The 24,046-nt window shown below is 37.8% G+C and overlaps 1 protein-coding gene across 2 annotated transcripts; it reads right to left on the bottom strand.

Annotated features, from left to right (window-relative positions):
* Positions 1–11,755: 11,755 nt before the first annotated feature.
* Positions 11,756–22,663, bottom strand: LOC136267119 (uncharacterized). 2 transcript variants are annotated; one of them, XM_066062185.1, is made up of 2 exons: positions 22,532–22,663; positions 11,756–13,213 (listed from the first exon to the last, which is right to left on the bottom strand). In XM_066062185.1, the coding sequence occupies exon 2, from the start codon at positions 13,207–13,209 to the stop codon at positions 11,836–11,838; it is 1,374 nt and encodes a 457-aa protein (XP_065918257.1). In that variant the 5' UTR covers positions 13,210–13,213; positions 22,532–22,663; the 3' UTR covers positions 11,756–11,835. The 2 variants fall into 2 exon arrangements, with proteins under 2 accessions (XP_065918257.1, XP_065918255.1); XM_066062183.1 differs by having other exon boundaries at positions 22,489–22,657.
* Between the last annotated feature and the right edge of the window lie 1,383 nt (positions 22,664–24,046).

Genomic DNA, 24,046 nt, shown 5'->3' with positions numbered 1-24,046 from the left:
ACTGCAGCTGGCTACCAGGAGCGCATCGAATTTTTCATAGGATTCGATATTCCTGTGCCACGGTAAATAAGAATCCAACCCCACGACTCACCAAGTTGCTGCCAGCACCCAAAATCCGCTAGTTGATAGCTCACTACAATCGATACTGGTTACATCTTGGGTTACATGAGTAGCTCCTCTCTACTACTGGATAGCGAAATAACAGCACTGGGAATGATAAAACGGAGCATTCATTCTGTGGGGTAGCCGTATCTATGACGATAGACGCGCAGAAGTTACATAATAGGTCACGCGACCGTAACGAGAATTGTCTAATAGTTGCTATGCGCGTTGCCAAGGACAGTTATAAAAACCGGAATCGAAATGGGAAACGAAACGAAACGAAACGAAACGAAATCAGCCTACAGTATAGTGGAGGACAATCACAATATTATGCAGTTACACTATAATATATGCACGCAGTACCTGTTTATGCATCAAGCAAGACTCCAGGTGGCAGATTTCTCTGCACGGCGCTTATCGATTAGATAGAGATATTAAACGCCTGCTCCTATCCGAGGGTCTGGGGACTCTATAATAGAAAAATGCTGTGCTTGGGTAGGTGAGCGTTGATTGTCCCTTGACCACTTTTATAAGAGGAGTGACTAGGAATAACTACTTGATCATTACAAACCGTTTACGGTAAAAAAAAGCAGTGGGTTGACGAGTCTGAAGCCATAGGGATCCATAGTCTGGCGGCGCCCGCCCCTTAGCTTACTCTATGTGAAGGGGCGGGCGCCACCAGACTAAGGGATCCATCTGTGGCTATTATGGCACGCTTCTTATGAAAGTGGTTAAGGGATAATCAACGGCTCACCTACTCAAGCACAGAACTTTTCTATTGTATAGTCCCCAGACCCTCGGATAGGAGCAGGCGTTTAATATCTCTAATCGATAAGCGCCGCGCAGAGAAATCTGCCACCTGGAGTCTTGCTTGATGCATAAACAGGTACTACGTGCATATATTCATAGATAATGTATATTATCTATGATATATTATAGTGTAACTGTGCATAATATAGTGATTGTCCTCTACTAGAGTGTAGGCTGATTTCGTTTCGTTTCGTTTCGTTTCCCGTTTCGATTCCGGTTTTTATAACTAGCCCGTTGCCAATCCTTTATTACGTGTATTATCTATGGTGGCACGTGTGATGATGCTCGACGAATGAATCATTGATAAAAGATAAGCAATCAATACTGTAGTAGTTACGTAGCTAGTTGTGTGAGCTGTAATAATACAACACCATATGTTGGCTAGCCCACCATTGGGTCATTAGCCCTTTTTTCAATCACGAATTATTTTGAGCGTTTCGTGAGGGCATGCCTGCACCTCCATCACCTTCTGGCTAGCTACGCCCCTGAACACAGCAACATGGGTGTTTGAGAACACCCAACTTTAACAGTGTAAGGCTATACATCACAACAGGAGCCCATTATAAAGCTATACATCAGAAACCCATAAGCACACTTAAGGTTACGGGATAGTGAGCGACTGTCAAACAAAAATTTTATTACGTAATTAAGGCGGGCTTGGTGTTGTGTTTTGTATCAGCTGGTAACAGGCTTAAATTGTTGGGAGAATAATAGCGTGCTGACTGGACAGTTACAAGGTTCAAGAAAACACACGTAACAGTACAAGATAACATAGATACAACACACTTAGCAACTGGCGCACCTGTAAGCGCATGCGTAGTTTTGCTGACTAATGGCGATATTTTCCTGAACCAAAAATCAGGACTGTCAAACTAGTTGTTAACATTTTGTATAAACAGACTACTAGTCTGGCTTCTTGTCTAGGTCCTGACGGAGCCATTTGTTAGAAATAATGTTTCTAGTGCTTGTGATATCAATTAAAAAAATAATTTTGTGACCACAGTGTCTTGCTTTAGGCCATATTGTAGTCACATTTCAGCAACTATACACATTATTCACAAATCCTCTTGTCAGTCCCTCACAAGTGATGTTCTTCAAACCTTAGAATTGTTAGTAAGTTCTCATGGTTCTTCATTGGTCTGATTTTTGGTTCACAGTTTTCACTGTTTGGCATGGGGACAACTCATGTTTCCATAACAACAGTTGAATTCCATGTCGATTTATGAGAAGTTAAGAATGCATAAATATTTGATAACAATGCATTAAGAGAAATCAAACCCCTAATCATGAAAAATGATCGATAGTGTACATGTGGGGTTTACAGTATCCCGTAACCTTAAGGCTCGAGTTCCTGATGCTATAATGGTATAACACTAGCATCAGGGGCGTACATAGGAATTTCGACAGCTAAGTGACTGTTATATTAGAGTAGTTTATATAGCCTGGCTATTTGAGAAAGTGTTCCGTTCCATGGTTTAGTCCATCGTTCCTTAAAATAGACCCCACCATTGTGTCCGGTTGCTAAGGCCAATGAAACTTGATTAGCAGTTTCGCGTCATCTCCCGCATGCTCTTGATACACCCGCATGGAATTTCATTATTGGTATTTCAGATTGAAATACTCTAATAGAACAGTCACTTTTACTCTAATAGAGCAATCAGCTGTATTCTAATGGAAAAATCACTTGTTATAGATTAGTAACGTACTTTAGCTATTTAATGCAAGAGTTATCAGTGTAGATCTCACTGTTTTTTGGCAGAAATCTTCATGTTTGGATGTGTGTTGTACTTTTGGGATAATAACCGCCCGCATCAAATTTTCAAAAATCTGAGCGAGAAACTGGTAATCAAGTTTCATTGGCCTAACGTCAACTGAAGGCAGACGGACATGATATGTTCGCCATGTTTAAGCTAGGTGGCTTTTCTCTCCTCCCTCAAGTCTTCAACTTCTTACACACTGACTACTAGTAGCTAGCGGTGAGCTTGGATGGGCTGAATAGTAAATACTGTACGTACCAGTCAGTGCGGATACGACTAGAATTTTATTCTCTTTCCCTGAGTCTTGAACTATTTCTGCCGTGTCACAATAAGGTGCCTAAACCCTCACGAGCAGTGGTGACTTCTGTTGGAGCCAGTTTAATAAGCCGGTGTGTCACACGAGACGACTCAGATATGAGCTCAAACGTACCTGAAGAAACAATGAACGAGATAGACTCTAGTGAACGTCCAGTAATTATTCACGAACAAGCAAACAATTTAGTATCACCTTTTAAGCACTACAATTCCTCAGAGAAGCAAACCGCTTTCAACTACTCAACACGGCTCTGTTGTTAAAGAAGCCGTTTCTATGGTAATACTCTTCACTCTAAATAATGCGCTTGTAATAGAAATGGTATTTAATAATTATACATATGTATTTCAAAATATTCTTGAGTAACAATTCGTCCTCCTGTTTTCGTACTCTCTGTTTCCTTCACTATGTCTTGGTTAGCCTGTAAAATAAAACATGAGCAAATGGCTGCCATTGAAAAGGAAGCCTAAATAATTACTTTCCTTTTTTACATTGAGTGGCTAGAATTGAACTGGTTAGTTAATGGAGAAAATAATATAGTGAGACAGACAGCTATAACCTGCATGTGGCTCATTCATATGTGGCCTCAGCCATACTGGCTCACAGGGCCGCCCAGAGAAATTAAGGGGCCCAGGGCAAAGAGTTAAAGTGGGGCCCTTGACCCAAGTTGTAAGGTGAAGACCAAGAAAAAAAAAAAAAGGTCACAACCGGCTGGCAATGACAATAACTACCCATCACCAACCATATCTTCTTATCTATAATCTATAAGCTTGCTACACTGCTCCTCTGAAGAATACTGTGACTGCTCTATTAGAGTATTTAGATCTGACTGCTCTATTAGAGTATATCGATCTTTTAAACAGGTATTCAGGGGGCCCTTCATGGGGCCTCTTTCAGGTTGGGGCCCGAGGCAAAATGCCCCAGTTGCCCCTGTGGGCAGCCCTGCTGGCTCACTGAGTTCACCTTAGCTACTAGCTAGCTGGTAATGGGAACTCTTCAGTTTGGTGCCTTCACTTACTTGGAGTTCTCTTTACCCTTAGTGGGTTACTGTTACTCTCCTAGTAATCAGTCCAAACTCCCCTTTCAGAGTAAAATATTTCACTCCCCTAGTTACTCAGTGTTACTCCCCTGTTTTAATAGTGTATATAGCCTATTTACCTTTCCTAAACTGTTGGCGGAAGCACTTGTTTGCTCTTGACATCTTTGTTGTCATCACCAACCATCTTGGTTGGTTGAAACGTTGAGAAAATATCCTCTTTCATTTTTAGCTGTTTTCTCAGGGTTCAGCTCAACTTCAGTGTTCGTGGTCTGACCCACACAGCTATAGAACAAGCAAACTACGAGGCTCTGGCCTACAGAAGCAAAGTATATAATCCCAGGAAGCAGCTATGGCATGGGAGATTCCTGTCTAAAATTACGACGGTAGTTATATAGCCGTTTACACTGACTTAGCTATATAGCTACACGAACTTACCCGGCAATTTGCTGGGAGAATAGTGTGATGCATTCCGGCAGTGCTGTCAGGCTTCATGTCTATTCCGAGGAATACATTCAGCAACAACTCGCAGCTGATTCAGCTCCACTTCTCACGCACAGATTTCGACTAGACTATAGTTATATCACCAACCCATTGCTTCAGCAAGAACAGTTAAGACTGTAGCCTCGACTTTACCGGTTCTTATTTACGTGATACATCACGCGAGTCCTTGCGGGAATTTGAATGAATTTTCTCTTAGCAAGTCACTTTTAGTAGCGCTCCTAAACACTGAACTTGGAAGCTTTTGCTACTAATTTAGCTAATAGCTAATCTGTTGCTGAAGCTGTTATTATGCATGCATGCATGCATGCAGTGTCTCCTATGTTATTATAATACCTAACTGTATGTTCTCTATTCAACAAAAAGTAGTGATATCCTGCAGCCCAGCTGTAAAAAATGGCGAGGCCAAGAATGCACAAGTACATGTTCATGGAGCAACCAAAAGACATGATATCAAAATCTGGCTAAGAAAGCATTTACAGTATAGGCACTTTTGTGCATTCATTTTCTTTCTGCTTCACATTATCACATCCAGCTAGCTGTACATGTGTGCTTGCAATATAAGCAATACTACTGAGATGATAAAAGATATTACACTGCATTGTTACCAAAATTAATTTAACTAAAAATTTACAATTGGTTTCTACTTGGCCATCTTTTTGCACTGTATATTAAAATAAAAAGATGGCCAAGTAGAAACTAATTGTAAATTTTTAATTTTGGTAACAATGCAGTGTAATATCTTTTATCATCTCAGTAGTATTGTTTATATTGCAAGCACACATGTACAGCTAGCTGGATGTGATAATGTGAAGCATATAGAAAATGAATGCACAAAAGTGCCTATACTGTAAATGCTTTCTTGGCCAGATTTTGATACCATGCATGTCTTTTGGTTGTAGTTACTCCATGAACATGTATACTTGTGCATTCTTGGCCTCGCCTTTTTTTACAGCTGAGCTGTTTTTGGCACATTTCTATTACCTGTAAGATTATGATTTCGAAAATTAGTGGAAATATCTGTAATGAATAATGGATAATGTACCGCCCGCCCGCATGTATTTTTAAGGTCAATGAAATGGGAAACAAGGAATTGTGTTGGAGTGGTCTAAAATCCAAAGGGATTTCCTGAAACCCCCCTGAGCATGGCTTGTGCAGTATTAGTTGGTTCATGCATGATCACACATTTGTGTTCATACTGACAAAAAGTATATAGCTACCATATATGTGACTGGATCTGCGAAACTGTATATCGCCCAAGACAGGAAGTTTGATTTTTTTCACACGAACACAAAGTCTATATGCACTATTAGATTTCGCTGTCACAGTCGACCAGAGCAGGGCCGCCCACGGGGGGGGGGGGGGGAGGGCAACTGGGGCATTTTTCCCCGGGCCCCAGGAAGTACCTGTTTAGAAGATCGATATACTCTAATAGAGCAGTCAGATCTAAATACTCTAATAGAGCAGTCACAGTATTCTTCAGAGGAGCAGTGTATAGCAAGCTTATAAATAAGGAGATATGGTTGGTGAGGGGTAGCTATTGTCATTGTTACCATATAATGACTTTTTTTTGGTCTTCAACATACAGCTTGGGTGAAGTGATTCAGAATGGAAACCTCCTTGCTCCTGGGGCCCCACTTTAACTCTTTTCCCTGGCCCCTTAATTTCTCTGGGCGGCCCTGGACCAGAGTAAAGTGGTCTGCTTTTTAAAAGCAGTGGAAAGCCGTACGGGTGGTCTGGGGTCTTGATGGCAGCCAACCAGGAGATGGCTGCATGTGTGTGGCTGTACAGCTCCGTGGTGTTGGACCGCAATGACCTGTGCTGTAAATTTTCTTTCATTTTAGCCAGTTCTGAGCCCTGAATGGGCCATAGCTTGGCCTAATTCATCCCAACACGTTCCCTTTTTTTAACACCATCTTGCCTGCCTTTCCTTTCAGGGCCCCCACCTCCCACCCTGTCTGTAGCTCGCCTGATACTGAACCTGATACAGCCACTCAACCTCGGTTTAAAACTATCTAAAATGGTGGGAAACTTAACTGTTGACTAGATCTTCAGTGGATGATCTGGAAGGTAAGAGATTGTTGTAAAACGTGTGAAAATTTGGTATACATAGCTGGGTGTATCCATTCACTGGACTGGACTACTGGACTGGATTAATGGACTGGATTACTGGATGGACTACTGGACTCAAGTTTTTTTTTTTTCTTTTTTTTTTGTTTTCTTGCCTTTTATCACCAGACTTAACTAAAATAAGTGTCTTAGAAACTGACACCATTCACCACGAGATATATAAAACTTGTACATTGTTCACAAAAACTATACTAAAACCTTGGTGCAGTTCTTTATCGTAATTTGCCTACTACTAGCAGTGTTTCAAGCACTGTGCACTGTTAACACTGCCGTCTTATCTATTTAGCCTTCTTTTGTAAAATAGCCACCGTATATACGTTTTACACCATTATGATATAGAAATTGCCTGTAGTCTATACATTCACTCTAGCTTTAAGGCTCTTTGGTTTATAATGTTTGTAAATAGCAACAAGTATGCAGCGTTAAAGAATTGCTTCCCAATTTTCAAACAGGAATCGAAGGTAAGGTTACGCATATTTGCAAAAAAATACAGTGAGTGTAACGGGTTCAAACCAAAGTTATAGACCTCCAAAACTATATAGCACCTTTATCAAACTAACATCTTTAAACAGGCTGTAGGACCAGGTATCTTACAGACCTTCAGAACGTGCACTGTAACGCCTAATTTAAAAAAAAGATAGACTACAGTTAGCTGTATGTGCCTATTTTTTATGCAAGACAAGACATGGAGAGGAGAGCCCTAGCTTCAAGTGTGGTGTACTACTCTATGAAATCACTTTTAGTGGTTGAAAAAGGTGTTTGTGGTTGAAAATATTTGCTTGAGCAAATTTTATGTGAGTCCAGTAGTCCAGTCCAGTAATCCAGTCCAGTGAATGGATACACCCATGCGTAGCTACCACCATTGGCCAGCTACAACACTCGAAAGTCTGAATAGTTAAAACCGGCGTTTCTTGATTCTTTTAAATGGGCGATAAGACTGGTTTTTCCAGAGACAGTCACATATAAAGAGACTATAATTGAGACAGAGTATATAACTACATGATATATGTATGTATATTTCAAATGTTAATTGCGCTTTTAGCTTGCTAGCTACATAAACTGTGCAAGACCAGCAATTTGGTTCCTCTCCACCCAGCTGCTATATATATGCGTTGTATTTTACAGTTTGATGAAACATCCATGCTCACCTCTTGGTGTAATTATACAAAATTGTGCAGAAATACCTGCACGTGCTCTAAGTAAACATAGTAATACATATTAGCTATAATAAAATGTCAACTGTTGTGTATTTATTGAATTTACACTATATACATTTATACTTTTATAGTAGTGGATGGGTTGCAAATAACTATACTCCACACCATAAAGGGCACAAATTGATATCGTTGAAGGAAGGATAAAGCTACAAGCCACCAAGTCATATCAGCTTTGTTTATTGACTGGATGGCTGGGCTATGTTGTACTATTGAGTTATCTGCATGAACATTCATATCAGTGCATGCACCTCTCGGACAGGAAGTATCAGTATAAGTACACTGTTAAATTACAGTTAATATCCTATGTCCGTTTGGCCTGCATGCATGGCATGCATCAGAGTTATGCATAGTTCGGGGATAAACGGGGCAGCCCAGGACACTGCCAGATGCTAAATGCACCTGCTGGTGAGGAAGTTAGCTGCTGTATTTATATTGCTATATCCAGTACTTAGTCACATCAAGCAGTCTGACTGCGCCATGCCCTGGGTGCCCAAATGTGAAATAATATATTTATACCAAGTGTGCTAGCACGTATGATTGTATCGGTTGAGTGAAGGTGATTAGCCAAGGGTGGGTGATTGTTTGCAACAGCTTCAATCTTTATGATTGAGCTCAGTATAAGCAATTCCAAATAACACCCCTTTTGCCATGAGTAGAGATCGTGTGATCGCCGTTTGCATGTGCAACAGTATTGATTATTAACAATTGTGGGTTCCAGTTCTATTAAATGGGATTCAATACTAACTAACTATACCCGAGCCTCCCTTGTCTGTTAACCTTATTTACAGTGGTAAATTGTGATACAAGTTAATCAAAGTACTGTACCTGCAAGTACTTTCGAGTTTGTACTCAAGTATAACTGCAGATTATATTTTCATCTGTCTATACCAAACATGACCTCCATTATTGAGGAACTTGCATCATTCATTTGTTTTATGGAAATATCAATCCATGCATGCACATTAACTGTTGACAAAATTGACAGTTAGAAGTTTTCTGTATATACCCAATTCATTAAATTAATGCACTAGTGTGTGTGTGTGTGTGTGTGTGTGTGTGTGTGTGTACCTAGCTATGTTTACACTGCTAGTGTTTCCGTTTCAACTTCTGCACTCAGCTGTACATGCATGTATTTGACAAGAGTTCATCATAATTGTAGAGGGAGCAGAGTGTCCTCCTATATGGCCCTATACAACCACATGAACTTCTGTGTATATAGTTTATGATTAGGTAAAAGTTACAGCTGTATGCATGTGTAGCTGGCACAACAGAGGACTGCAGCATTTAATTAGGCCAATTAAGTCTTGTTACACTACTTTAAATAACATGTTTACTGAATGTATTTCAGTAGACACTAGCTTTCTTGAATTCTTAGCATTATACACAGTAAAAAATAAGTAGTGAATCCTGTGGCAAATAATGAACGTCACTGGAAATTCTTAGTGATGGTCAACAGTATTCATTACTTATTTTTACTGTGTAAGGCTTATATAGTTGTCAAGGTGCATGCAAGGAGGCTTCATTGCACTTCATGGCTTGTAGCTACATTCTTGCCAATATATTTTTGTGTGTCCAGGTATATAGATATATACAATACTATATGAAAACCCTCTGATACCTGCATGCATGGGCATGGAGTTGCATTTTTACTAGGCTTCTGTGTTTGTTGGCAGTTACCATTGAATATGGCTTCGTACATTATCAGTACTTTAATATGTGTCATGAACTTGTTATGACTATTGTGCAGATCTTTGTTTAAAACACAGTCAGTATACATGTATAGAATTGATTATTATTATTGTTAATAAACATCTTCATAGAGTAGGGAAGGGAGAGGCTGACCAGCAAATAAAGGAATGTACTCTTCCTGCTTTCTTCTTCCTTGCAAGTAAAATATTTTATAGGGATTAAATTTAAACTAATTCTTTAGGAAAATGACAAACATATGAACCCAGCTCTCAGTCTTTGTTTCGAAATATTAATGTTTCAACTTGCTATTGCAGACTATATATATTACATATCTAAAAGAACTACCGTTATAGACATTCATATACTTTCAATACTTTTTCAGATTGGTAAAAACAATTATTTAAAGCATCATGTTTGGCTGGTAACAGGTAACTATAACATACATGCAGGGAATCCATTTAAGGATGTTAAATTCTTGACTATCATCAGATAACTATATTTTGCTATTGGTATACTACTACTGTGGCATTAATAAGATTGAGGAAGTACCTAGTAAACATAGAAATTCTTTTTGTGACGTCACGCATGTACTAGGGCCGTGTACCAATTTCTAATATATATGGGCATATATCCTTACAAGCAAATACTTGCATGGAAAAGGCCTTGTGTACGTTTAGCTAGCTTGTTAATTGTTCAAATAAATGTTCAAAGGTTTGCAAATTGTTTATAAGTCCTATAGAGAATACAAAACTTCACAAGTATTTGTGTCACTGCTATAGCTTTCCTTTTACTACATGCTTGTGTAAAGGAGCATAAGGTGTCACTACTTTTAAAAAGCGTCCTCTCAATTAAAGGATTAGTTAAATATGCAAAACAAGGAAAAACAAACATTAGCTATAGGTGAATGAATATAATTATTAGTATCTCTAAGGTTAAGCTTTCTTGACCTAAATGTGCCTATTATAAGTCTAGAGACGTCCCACTGAATAAACCTGTTCAGGTCAAAGAATTCAAAATTCAAACACATTCACATTATGCATGGACAAGTATTCAAATGCACACATGTACAATATTATATGCATCCATGCATGTGTTATTTACTGCACTATAAATTAGCTACAGCAACCCAGGACTGCAAGTAAACAATGATAATAACACAACATATAAAAAGACTCAATGTTTGCACAAAAGTGAACATATATATATACAAGTGGTCACTATAGCACTGCAACCATTATACAGTTATAAAGATAATGATAATATAAATAAACACTTAAACAGTGGGCAGAGAGGCAAACTCTGCCCAGTATACTAATTCTAACCAATTTCTAGGTGGTTGTGGCCAGTATTATTGTACAGGTGATGTACCACGTATATTCAGCTGACTTATGCAGTAGCACTCTGATGCTAACTGTCTGTGAAGAATTTATAGCTATTACAACAGAATTTATAAAAGCTATACAAGAGTCTGTAATATAAACGTGTATAGCACAGCTAATAACCACACACAGGGTCACATGCAGGGAAAAGGATTTCCATGGACTTCAGGAAACATCCTTTGATCTAGCATACTGTTTAGGCTCTTTATAATGCAAGTAAGAGCAGTGCAGTGCAATAACTATAGCATGAAGCATACATTTATTCTCAGGATCGATCTAGAGCACAAGGATGGAGGATAGACCTTTGCATGTTTTATATAGCATGCTTATTTATATAGTAGGAAAATCTTCTTAGAGCAAGATACTCTAATAGAATACTCTAGTATGAAAGTATCCAAATCATGCATGTAACATAATAACAAATCAGATATATGGGCAGTAAAAATAATGATATTTTTAAAAACCGTATCTTTAGATTTACTTTGTTTCTGTGTTATTTATTTTTATATTAAGGCTTTACAGCATAAGTGCTGAAGGTCTGTAGGACACCTGGTCCTACTGCCTGTTTAAAGTTGTTATATAAGTATGTTTGAAAATGTGCAGAAAGGAAAAAAAATCCATGACTGAACCTGGGCAGCCTCAAACCTGCAGCCATCCAATTTACATTTCAATGTATTATATTTATTATAAATGTGTAACACTGTGGCTACACCTGCAGATATCCTAGTGGATCAGTCTGTAATGAAAAGGAATTAAGTTGAGAATAATCTTTGAAACTAGCATAGACATGAGCCATGACAAAGAATAATACTTGCACGTAGTTTTATATAATATTGTTTTACTGATGTGTATATTATGTATATGTACAAGCAGCTCCTGAATTATGAACCAATACATGATACTAGAGTCCTATATAACACACTTCTTTAACACACATACTGTCATTCGTATGCTTTTGTTTATAATCAAACAGAATATTCTTCTGAAAGTATGAATTTCCACCAAACATGATAATACATCCACTATTCTGTAATATGTTACTTTGTAATGCTGCAATATATCCACTATCTGTTATACCATTAGTGATATTGATAAATGATTGCTCCCATTGTTCCATTATTAATGTGCCATTAAAAACCACATGAAACAAATCGTGTTCCATCATTTTCACTACATCATCAGCCATGTATGTGGGTAATTTAACATCTCCAAATTTCCCAAAGTCCATAGCTAAAAATATTTTTCTGGACTTAAAAGAATTGATTGTGGGTCCCAAATTTTTGATGCATTTTTTGAAGAAATGAGGTTGCTCAGATGGGTCTACTAATTTTGCTCTTTTGCCTGATCGAAACGATATTGCTACATATTCACCAAAATCAGAATCCAAGTATTTCTTAACATAATTTCTACTATCTTTAATAATCCTATCACTTGTCTGTAACATTTCTACAGTTTGACCTGTTCTTCCATACTCATCCTCCAAAATCCTTAACCTGTAATTTTTTCCCATTCCAAACCATCTAATAATAAACACAGTAGTTTCATCTGGCTTTAAACTCCCGTAAATATAATTGCTAATGGTGTCAATATGGAATCTTCTTTTACACAATGGTATACATACACGTCTAACAATTTTGGTTTGCAAAATTTGATTAAAATTATAATCATTGGCCTTCTCAAAATGACTGAAATGAGACCTGCAGTCATCTTCACTGTTAATTTCATCATCAATGAATACTTGTTTTGGTATGCAGTGTTTAGTGATTAAAATACAAACTATAATAGATTTGTCAGTTCTTTTGTGTAAGAATGTTTCCCATGGAACTAGTGGTGCTGCATTAAACTTAGAGCACATGTTGTTCCAATGATCAAGGTTGAAATAGTCACGGAAACGAAGTGCTGTAGATAATTCATATGGTGACCATATAGGAGGCCACTTGAAAACAGACTTGTTTACGAAAGGTTCTACAGGAGAAATTCCAACATGTTTAGCCCACTTTGATAATGTTAGTAAATTCATTGCTGCTCCGAGTTGCTGTTCAATAGTGTGAACACAAAACACAAAACCTCTGTTTTCTAAACCATGCATAATGGTGTCTCTGTTATGGCCCACGTCATTTACATGAATGCTCTTTGATACAACAGGTAGCATGTCTTCTAAACTAGCATGCGCCAATTTAAAGTTTGAATATGAATTGGACACATAGAAAAATAGTACACAGCTAAAACACAGCAATAGTCCCCATATTAACAGTCGTCGTTTAGATAAAATCATTTTTCTACAAGAAAAGATACATTTTATTTACACTTGTAACTCAAGAATAAACACAACCAATGTACATATTCTCTGTCAATTGTTTTAAAGATGATCCCTTGACAACAGCTGTACATGGCAGTTTTTGTGTTCTTGTCTGTTTTATTTGGGCATGTGTGGAATTGTAAACTGTCACAAATCATTTCACTTACTTTTCCTACTTGTCATCTTCATACAAGTAAGTCACATCAAGGTATAATTTATTGCATAAACACTTTCCTTACAGGTGTGTATATACATAGATGCCATAGAAGTGTATATAAAAGGTTGAGGAATATGCCTGGCCATGAGACCCACTAATTGCAAACAGTGAGATTGGGATACCCTAATAAAGCAGTCACCTTTATCATTGAACACTGAACTACATGCCTCAGTAGGGATTTCTTATATACAACAGCAGCAATAGTAGCAGCCAAAAGCAGCAGCAGCCAAAAATCCACCTGTGGAATCTTAGACTCACTTTTAGAAGAAAGTTACAAAGACAGCAGCAGATAAGCTTTGGAGATTGCTTAAGCCAAGCTGTGAAAAAGTGTGGCCATCAAAAACAATCTTTAAAGGGTGGCAGTCAAGAAATGGCTGTAACGTTAATGTGTCACATTAATATCACTGCAGTCATTTCTTGGAGGCCATCCTTTGGTGTCACATCTTTACAAAATTCAAACTAGACTGTATTTGATGGCCACACCCTTTCCCACAGCTTATTGTTTTGATTATGGTGACGTTTGAGGGTTATGGGTTTCCCCCACGCTGTCCTTTCACTTGATGCATACACATTGAGGATTTGGACCAGGTTTACCCAGGCCATGCTATTGTCTTGTGTAAGAGACTGAACTGAACTCTTTATTATTTCTATTGTGATTTCTGCATTGGTGAGTATTGTAATTATGTAACTTGTAGAGTAGGCACATTTTACTGAAGAATTTTGTTTTTTTGTGTACTGTATATTGCAAAGATAAAATTTTTTGTGTACTCTTATTCTGCATGCATGCTTTGTAGAGTTTTATGCATAGTTTTGTACCTATAAACAGGGGGCGTAGCCAGACTTTTGGTGATGCCAGGGCCTAGCTGTAAGCTGAAAACCAAAAAAGGTAACTAGCTATCTGCTGACAATATAGCTTCCCTACACCAACTACTTATATAACTACATACGTAGCTTGCTACACTGCTTTTCTCTGAATACTGTGACTGCTCTATTAGAGTATCTTGATCTTAACTGCTCTATAAGAGTATCTTGAATTATTGATACCTGGACCTGGGCCCAGGTGGCCCGGGTTCTGGCTACACTTCTGCCTATAAATGCTTTGCTTAGTTTTGTTAGTGGAAACTTATGATCAGAGATAGCTTCTATACAAAGTGGCAAAGCAAGTCACACTGTGACATTTGATGACAGGAGGGCTCAAGAGTAATTTTAGTTAAAACTATGACCCTGGAAGCTACTGTGTTACTATGTCAAAACAAGACCAGAAACTAGCCAAGATTGTCAAATACCAAAACCCCAGAGGATATGGTGCAAACGCTGCTAGAAGAATGCAATCCTCATGAGAGAGAGATGACTGAATTTCAATAGCTGAAATGGCACAACGAGGGAAGACAGTCCAAGTACAAATGCAGCAGATGAAGGAAGCTCTAGTGGACATAGCAACCCTCAAGGAGAAGGTTCCACTGGATTACAATTCATTGGAAGTTAATCTAGTTCCCCACTCAGCTAAAGATGTATTGAAGCAACTTTTGAAAACATTAAGCAAGCTCATGAGATCCCAGAAGATTGATGGTCATATCATCTCGCCCCTTAACTAACTGATAAACCACAACTAGCATATGCTGCTACTTCTTCAATGGAGGTTACAAGTAGGGCTGTGCGATAATAACGATATAACATGATTATCGTGATACCTATGTCATTATCGTGATATTATCGATATCTCAAGATAATAGTAAATCTCCATAGACTATTGTATATTAAATGCAGGCAGATGGTATTCTAATGAGTAAGATCACAATCAGCTGTGGTAATGGACAAGAGATACTAGCCTTAAAACAATTATTAATACACAAAACTGTGCTTTTATAAGTACATTACGTATGATAATATTTTATTATTGAGATAATATTGTTTATCATGATAAAATGGGTTTTGTTATTGAAACTTATCGAGATACGTACAGGTTACACCCTTCTGGGAGCTTCACTCACAAAACAGTCTCATAAAGGGGTTGATTGATTGACTAATTGATTAATTGATTATGATTAACCAGATTGATTGATTAGATACTGGAATAGGCAGCATTAGCTGATTTTGTCCCAGGGAACTGAAACATCGCTACAGTAGATACTTAATGTAACAAGTAGAATGAATTTCAAGTTAAATTAGAGATCATAGACATTAAAAGTAGAACAAAGGTGGTCACAGATATGAAAGCTAGTGGACATTTAATTCCTACTTTAGTCTATACCCATTAGGGATTAAATGTCTACTAGTATATCTGCAGGTGCAGGCATACTCCTTTGTTTATGTCTATGATCCCTGATCAAACTTAAAATCCTCCTACTTGTTTGGTTACCTTTTTTGTATCATAATTAACACACAGTGCATATGCATCAAAAGAAAGAAAGAATAACGCCATACTTAATGTTGCCAAAAGGCACCTGTCAGGCTAAAGCAACATCTAACAACGAAAAAATCAAGCCTGTATAACCTTAGCTGTTATTAAGTTACGCTTATCTGAATGTATCGGGCAGGCAGCTGGTCTGTAGAAAATTCTGCTTAATAATTAAAAAAAAAAATTTTTTTGTAGCAACTCATTGGAACCATTTTGGCAACTCTAAAGACACTTTGGGGCTAACCCCTACCTAACCAATACTGCCAAGGTGCCATGAAGGTATTGTGATGCTGGTTTTGGGTTAATATCTTTTATGAGAAAGTACAAACCTTGTACAGTAACAGTACTACTGTACAGTATCAAGGGTGTCTCCAGGAATTTCAATTGGTGACAGGTTTCCAAATTTTCTGTTGTATGTACACTTAAAGCTTGAGGCACACTTCACAAGAAAATTTTATATTCTGAGATTGAATCTGGTAACAAGTTTCACCAAAAACTCTTGCTGGCGCAGCATCAGGAACAGGCTAAAGAGTTTAGAGGTGAAGTTTGAATTTTGAAACATACAACATATATGAATGCCATTCAGAGGGCATGCCACAGAAAAAATGTCAGGTCTTTAACCCTCTCAGATGCAATTTTTAAATTATTTTTACTGTGTAGGTACAAGTAAACTATGTAAGTTTTAAAAATCTAAAATGTAACTGTTGATAGTTGACTGTTCTATTAGAGTATTTCAATCTGAACTTTTGATACCTTGTAGATTGGAAAATCAATTTTAATTGCTAAAATATACTTGACCAGCTTCTAAAACCCCTTGGATCTGCCCCTGAGTATGATACGGTATAACTACATGTACATAATTACTGGTTCAGTCATGGCTATTTGTAGCGATCAGTTATAAAATGTATTGAGTGAGTTGGATTCAATTATTTGTTGGATTAAATTGTTAGCTATGGTTTCGGGGAAGAAACTCATGATCACCTGGCAATTCATTGTTGATGACACTGTGTTGTGTAGTGGAGTAGGTGGCAATAGTGAGTGTAATAAGCATAGGTAAGCTGGGAATTTAATTTCCCATCACCCGCCCACATACCACTTTTCTTGCCACATTGGTAATTGCTTTTGTAATTAGTATTTAGAAATACAAAATATCTGTGTTTTCTGTTATATGTTTGAAGATACTCTATTTGTGCACATGGCTCAGTTGGTTTATACAAGAAATAAATGTGCAAGCATTAGAGTTCCATGGACAATTGTGGATTTCTATGAATGACTTAATTTTCTGTTAATGAGGTATCATTCTAGTGTACTAAATCAGAACTTCATTTATAAGGTAGAAATTAAGTAAGGGGAACAACTGACAGCAGTGGCAGAGTGGTAAAGGGCTTGGGTATATAGGTGTGGAGGTCCCTGGTTTGAAACCTGGAGAATTTTTTTTCAACGTTTTTCACGCATGGTTTTTACTTATCAGTGACTGTTCTATTAGAGTGTCTCGACTGCACTGTTTTCACGTGTATGGTTTTGCTTTATATCTCCTTAGATACACTGCCCAGAAGTAATGTTACAATCCCTCGCGAATGCTCAAATCCAGGCCACGACTTGACACGATGCACAACTGGAACACATTACGTGCGAAGACACGTGGTTACTGGCCAGAGGGAGCTCGCGTGTTGTGGCTACACTTGGTGAGATAACTAGCACACACATGACAAAGAAACTCACAGTTTAACAATGGACTACACGAGTGTCAACTGCTCATGAGTGTAACGTTACCTTTGGGTGGTACTGTAATACTCTCAGTATTTTCAAACCACAAAAGGTTTACACTATGATAGTAACTTCATGTACAGACTAATTTTCAAGTTATTCCGTCAAGCGGATTACACTGTAGGCATGACAACATCGCTTTTGCAATTTTCAAAATCACACACAATTCCATTGTTGTTAGTTCAATCTGTATGAAAATTGTACTGCATTATGCTCGTACTGCCTTCCAAATTTGAAGTCAATTGACTAAAGCATATATGAGTTCTAACGAGTGGAGCGAAAAGAAGAAAAAAGCAGATGAAGAAAAGTATGAAGAAAATAAGACGAACTTTGAAGGTGCATATCTCAGTGATGGCTAGGCAGATTCAACTAACATTTGGAATAGGAGGTGCCCTACCCCAAGGGAGTTTTCACAGCAAAATTGGTTAACTGCTGTCCAGGAACTATTGAGTTATGACTGCATGAAAACAACATTTTCTTGGTTCCTGTAAAGTACACACTTGTCTGTCACGTGTCCACACTAGCTACACTTGGCCACATGACACAATATCGTGTGTCCTGATTTACAAACAGAATAATAATGTTAGTTACAAGTGATGCAAATTAAAGGTGGGAAGCTTGGACTGATGACAACTTGAGCAGGTACAAAGGTAGTGTAATGGATAGTTAATATTGTTGTCGAAATTTAATGTTAAGAAATGACTTCATAGATATTAAGTTTGTACTTTATCACAAATTCAGGTCAAGCACAGGCATAGTGTTTTAAAGTGATGAGAATCTGTGAAAGTAAGAGTGATGAGACTGTTATTTAAATGGTAAGGATGAATTAGTTTGTTGCTAATACCAGATCCAGTGAATTTTATATTTGACCCACTGAGTGAAAACCCGACTTGTTTGCATAATTCTATTTTTGAGATAAATGCCATTGAAATACATTGGGAAAAAAATCCATGCTATACATAAATAATTTTACATACGTTTTAATCGCTTCAGTAAACAGTGAAGGCAGATATGCCAACGGATTCACCTCTTCATGGAGAGTAAGACCATTTTTCTGTACCATGAAGCAGATGTGAGTTATGTGTGTTTGTTTACGTTGCAATAAAATGTAACTTTATTGTCACTGTTTCTAAGCTTTAACAGCCTTCTTGTTTGATAGCATGGGTATGTTTAGCCCAAAATCTATACCTTGACGAATGCCCCAGTTCATGGTCACAACTCCTAACTCTGTAGTCCGTTGCACTTGAGACTTATGATTGATTAAACGAGCGCCTGTAATTTTTTTCAGTATAGGCACTGTACAAATCAATTGTTTTGCACTTCTTGTTGTCTATCACTATAAGTCTGAAAGCTCTTACCAAATAAGGTTGAAACTTTAACAGCCCATTGGTTTTTCCCTCTAGACAACAAAAGTCATAAAATAAAATTCAAGGAAATGCAAACAAGTCGGGTTTTTGCTCAGCGAGTCACATACAATTAGTAATATTAGACTGGTTGTTGATGGATTTGGCTGCAAAAAGTATAGCCTGGAGTTCAAACAGATACATCAAAATGGAAAAGTTTAAGTTTAGCCAGTCAAGATTTGTAACTGCTAATATAATTGTTAAGTATGAACTGGCACGATGCTGAATTTGTTCAAGGTTCAGTGTATCTTTCATCAAATGTGGGCACCATAACTGAGTGCAATAAAGAAGTTGTGACTTACCAATGATATATACTAATGACCTTACCAATGATATATACCAATGATCTTACTAATGCCAATGAAATTGTAGTTACAATTTAATTTACGTAGTTACTTCATAATAGTGATTTGTAATCTCGTGGTTTTCGACACACAGCCGTAAAGTCTCTCCTCAGTTAAAACTCCGTCTTCTTTTAACTAATCTTTATGCAAAACTCGATTCCTGGATTCCAGCGCATCTATCAAAATTTTATTTAAAATTATTTGGTTTGGTATTTAAAAAGTTATTGGATTTTGAAAATCTACAAATAAAATCTTCATGTAAACATTAGGCTCAAGTAATTAGAGCAAAATTCTATTACACTCGTGGCACCTGATGCACCTTGAACTAATTAGCATTTCCAAGAGGTTACAGCTGGATCCAGCGTGATTTAGAGCTTGTATAGATTTTCAATAGTGCTGATTTCGATTCTGACAACCGTACGAGTGATAAGGAAGAGGTAAGGCCAGTTTACTAGGTGTAAATACCACATACAGTGTATTTCAGTTTATTTGTACTTAAAGTGCATATATCTAGCCTGTACGTACTATACTCGAATTCATTGAGGTGCTTGTGTCACTGTTGTAGTATTTTGTGACCGACTGATGTATTCTTTTAGCCCACGTTATTGTATTTGCTTCGTGAAAAGGAAATGGGCACTATGCTCCTTTATAAAGCCGGTAATAGGTATTTTATGCTCCTTTGTAGCCAGAATCAGTGAAGAAATATCTTTGTTGGTTGGCTAGTGGTTATTGTTAGCTCCATGAGCAGGCTTTAATCGAGAGCTGTTTCTACTAATGAAAACCATAGCAATTATGTGAGAATTGAAGTCAATTTCTTTCATTCTCTGTAGATGAGTGTCAGTGGTCCTCTTTGGCGTGTGCTAGAATCTGACAATGTAACAATTCTGGAGATGAATATGTATTTTGATGTGTTGATCATAAAACTAGATGCATGGGCTCAAGATGCCAGCAGATTGTCGCAAGGGGATGCAGAATTGTATGCAGATTATCCTCCAACAAAGGATGAGATTTGGTATTGCTTAATTGCTAGTACAGATCACGATGCAACTACACAGGAATTGCTTGAGGTTTTGTGTAACGTTTTCTCAGCTCTTGTTTCTAAGACCCCTTACCTGGTGGAGCACACTGTAATCCTAGTGCTGAGCTCTCCAATGAAACTAAGTCAGTTTCCAAAACAAACGTTGTGAGTGAACAGACTTTTGAAAACTGGATTGTCTTTTGCGTGAAAAGCCAAACACCACTATACTGTCTTTGGAAGCTATGATTTTGTTTCCAACAACAAAACTATGAATTGGCTGACTTTTAAGTCACCAGAGGAAGTACAGCACCTTCTTCAAGCTGCCAGGAAATTAGCAACAGAATTCAGAAGATTGTTTAAGGAGAGGAAGCAAAATATTCTGAAAGAGAGCATTAAAGCTCTGCATGAAAAGCAACATGCATTGGAGGCTGCACGTGTAAAACAACTAAGGATTAAAGAAAATCTTACTAAAGATATTATTCAGTATGGCCTGTGGCAAAGCAAAGATGATATTGCTGAAGTATTGCTAAGGAGAGATCCAAGACTGCAAAGTTGAGGGCTTTGAAAGTTCAGTTTAACTTTAGGGAACGGGTATTAGACCAGAGAAGCTATCGTCATAAAGAACTGTTTTTGTTTTCTAAAAATGGACAACAGCATACTGTAGGGGAGTTGATGGATAACCTTGCCAAATTGATTAATGAGGAAGAGGCAGTCTCTGGGCTAGCTAATGAAGGAAGGGAGTCATTGGTTGGAAAAAACATTAAGTATAGGTGGTTGGACGAAAGTGGTGTTGAGCAATGGTACTTTGGCGAAGTCCTGAGTAAGGTTGCAGGGACTGATGAATGGTACAATGTGCGGTATGAAGGTGAAGATGATGTGTTACCACTTAATTTACATGAGGACATTGACTTAGGGGCCTTAGAAGTTGTTACATAGCTGTTCATTCATCGACAACATTTCTTTATAATGTGTAATTCAGAAACATAATAAATGCACCTTTTTGTGCCATTTTTCCTATGTAAAAAGGTATCTAATTTTACTTGTTATTTTAATAGCCATAACTTCACTATAAAATGTGATATTGAGCTCAAATTTTTACTGAAAGTTCCATATTACCAGCAGATCACTTAGGAAGGGTGTATCCATTCACTGGACTACTGGACTGGAATACTGGACTGGTATATTTTTGGTTTTTGCACATTCTGCGGTTAAAATTTATTGAGTCTCACAAGTCAAGGGTCCTGAGGGAACCTACAGCCCACTACTAAATGCTGAATATGAGCAGTAGAGTATGTGATAACTGTCTTTTAATATTTTCGCTGTGATTTATTATGTCATACAACACTTATTCCTTACCCTGGTATACAGTAATGCTGTAGGGAATGTATATCAGCAATAATTAACCAGCGATTGACTTGCCAGTTGACAATATCCTTCAAGATATCCTTAGTGTGAGCTCAGGAATTGAGCTAGCATGGATGGACTTGTTTTCAGTGCTGTGGGATGCAATGATTATAATTAAGCACACGCTGAAAAATTTCTAATCGGTAAGCCCTTCTCCAGAAGTAAAGGTCTTGCCATGCAAGACTATACTATATATAGCTTGCTCCTTGAGCTCACACTAAGGATATCTTGTCAACTGGTGAGTTGATCGCTGGTGAACTATTGCTGATATACATTCCCTACAGCATTACTATACACCAGGGTAGGGAATAAGTGTTGTAGGACATAATAAATCACAGCAAAATTATTAAGACAGCTATCACATACTCTACTGCTCATATTCAGCATTTAGTAGTGGGCTGTAGGTTCCCTCAGGACCCTTGGCTTGCGAGACTCAAAAAATTTTAACCACAGAATGTACAAAAACCAAAAATATGCCAGTCCAGTAGTCCAGTCCAGTGAATGGATACACCCCACTTAGGGGTGTGTCACGGTAGTTAATTACTAGGTGTCAAATTTCGCCATCCATAGTTATTAGAACGTAGGCTCTATAGTTAACATCTATGAATACAGTGACCACGAAACTGAATAGTAACCAAGATACAGAGTAAATACAATACATAGTGCGTTATTCAGTACAGTATACAAGTTGTCAATTTCCTCACTGAATCATCAAACTGACACAAGCGCCGAGACCAGTGTATTTACCTGGTCAAATCCTTTACGGGGTAAGCAAGTTCACCATCCAACCTTTATCGAATCCGGAACAGCGGAACCTATGAGCGATCGATATCAGTCCTGGTCGATATTCGTTTTATCATATCATAGATAATAGAGGCGCGTATCTAAGTAAATACTACACCACGGCGCCCGACAATTACTCGGTACTCCGTAGGGTACTGTTAATTCTATTGTGGGCGGGGCTCCATAGTGCTGCTACATGTACTCACCCTGGCCTCTCTTTAGCCATAGATCCAGGATCTATACTTTAGCTTAAAATTTTGCCATGAATCGTATACCTCATAAGCTATCATTACTAGTCTGGCGGCGCCTGCTCAGGTGGGCGCCGCCAGACTAGATCATCAACTTTTTTTTCCTGAAAAGCAGTCAGCTATATAATACTACAGTGGACTTATGGCATTATTAAAGATATGCATCACATATGCAATACACTTTAATGGAGGAATCTGATCCATAAAAATTTTTTAGCATTGTAGGGGTATATACCATGCTTCTATCTACAAGAAATTTAAACCTCTGAGAACCAGTCTGTGCTCCAGGTGGAACCTCCAAGTAGCAAACACTTTATGACCAAGAAATTTAGATTGATTTTTCATATATTATCCTCTTTCAGAGCCTAGAATGGACCAAAACTAAAAAACCCTTGTCCTCATTTATTCTTAAGTTGGAGAGTTTGTTAAAAGAGGTTCCAACCCCATGTCATTCAGCCTGATATTGGTAGTTTTATAACAGACTTTGCTACTCATGTATTGAGTATTCTGGAACACTCATGTCCTCTTAACTCAAAACATCACATCACTTTAGCCTGTTGTCAAAAACTAGAGTATTTGCAATGAGCTGGATCATTACGCTGTTACTCTGAACTGTTGAGATCAGTGCTAGGTCAGTAACATTTTCCGGACACTGTTGGAAGTCTTGCATGTAAATGATATGGTGAAAGCTTCAATTTGTATGTTTTCTTTCAATTAATTTGTTTGTCATTTAATTTGAGCAAACATTTTCTCCTAATCTGGCTTATGCTACATGTGTATAGTGATTACTCTTGTTGCATACCATAGTGCTCTTGTTGCATACCATAGTGCTCTTGTTGCATACCATAGTGCTCTTGTTGCATACCATAGTGCTCTTGTTGCATACCATAGTGCTCCTCTGTAGCATGTGCATCCTGCGATTGTCATCTAAGCACCTTTTCTAACACAATTACTCTTATTACAACACCTAACATCTGTCATCACAGCACCTCTTCTAACATCCCAAGGGAGCTGTTTTTGAACATGCAAGTGAACACCCTTAGAGATGTTATGAATTTGAACAGTGTACTTTTTAAAATGGGTGTAAATGTTGGACCAGGTAATAATTTTGACCTTCAAAACTACTAACTACATTTTGCACTTTCCATTTTCAATTGGAGACTGAATTTGAAGATGTGATTGGATTGAGATCTCCACAGACATCTCATGCTAACCCACAAGCCATAACTGA

The sequence above is a fragment of the Dysidea avara genome, chromosome 9 (assembly GCF_963678975.1).
Source record: "Dysidea avara chromosome 9, odDysAvar1.4, whole genome shotgun sequence".
Taxonomy (NCBI): domain Eukaryota; kingdom Metazoa; phylum Porifera; class Demospongiae; order Dictyoceratida; family Dysideidae; genus Dysidea; species Dysidea avara.
Note: the sequence above shows the minus strand (reverse complement) of the source record. Positions and strands in the feature narration are given on the sequence as shown.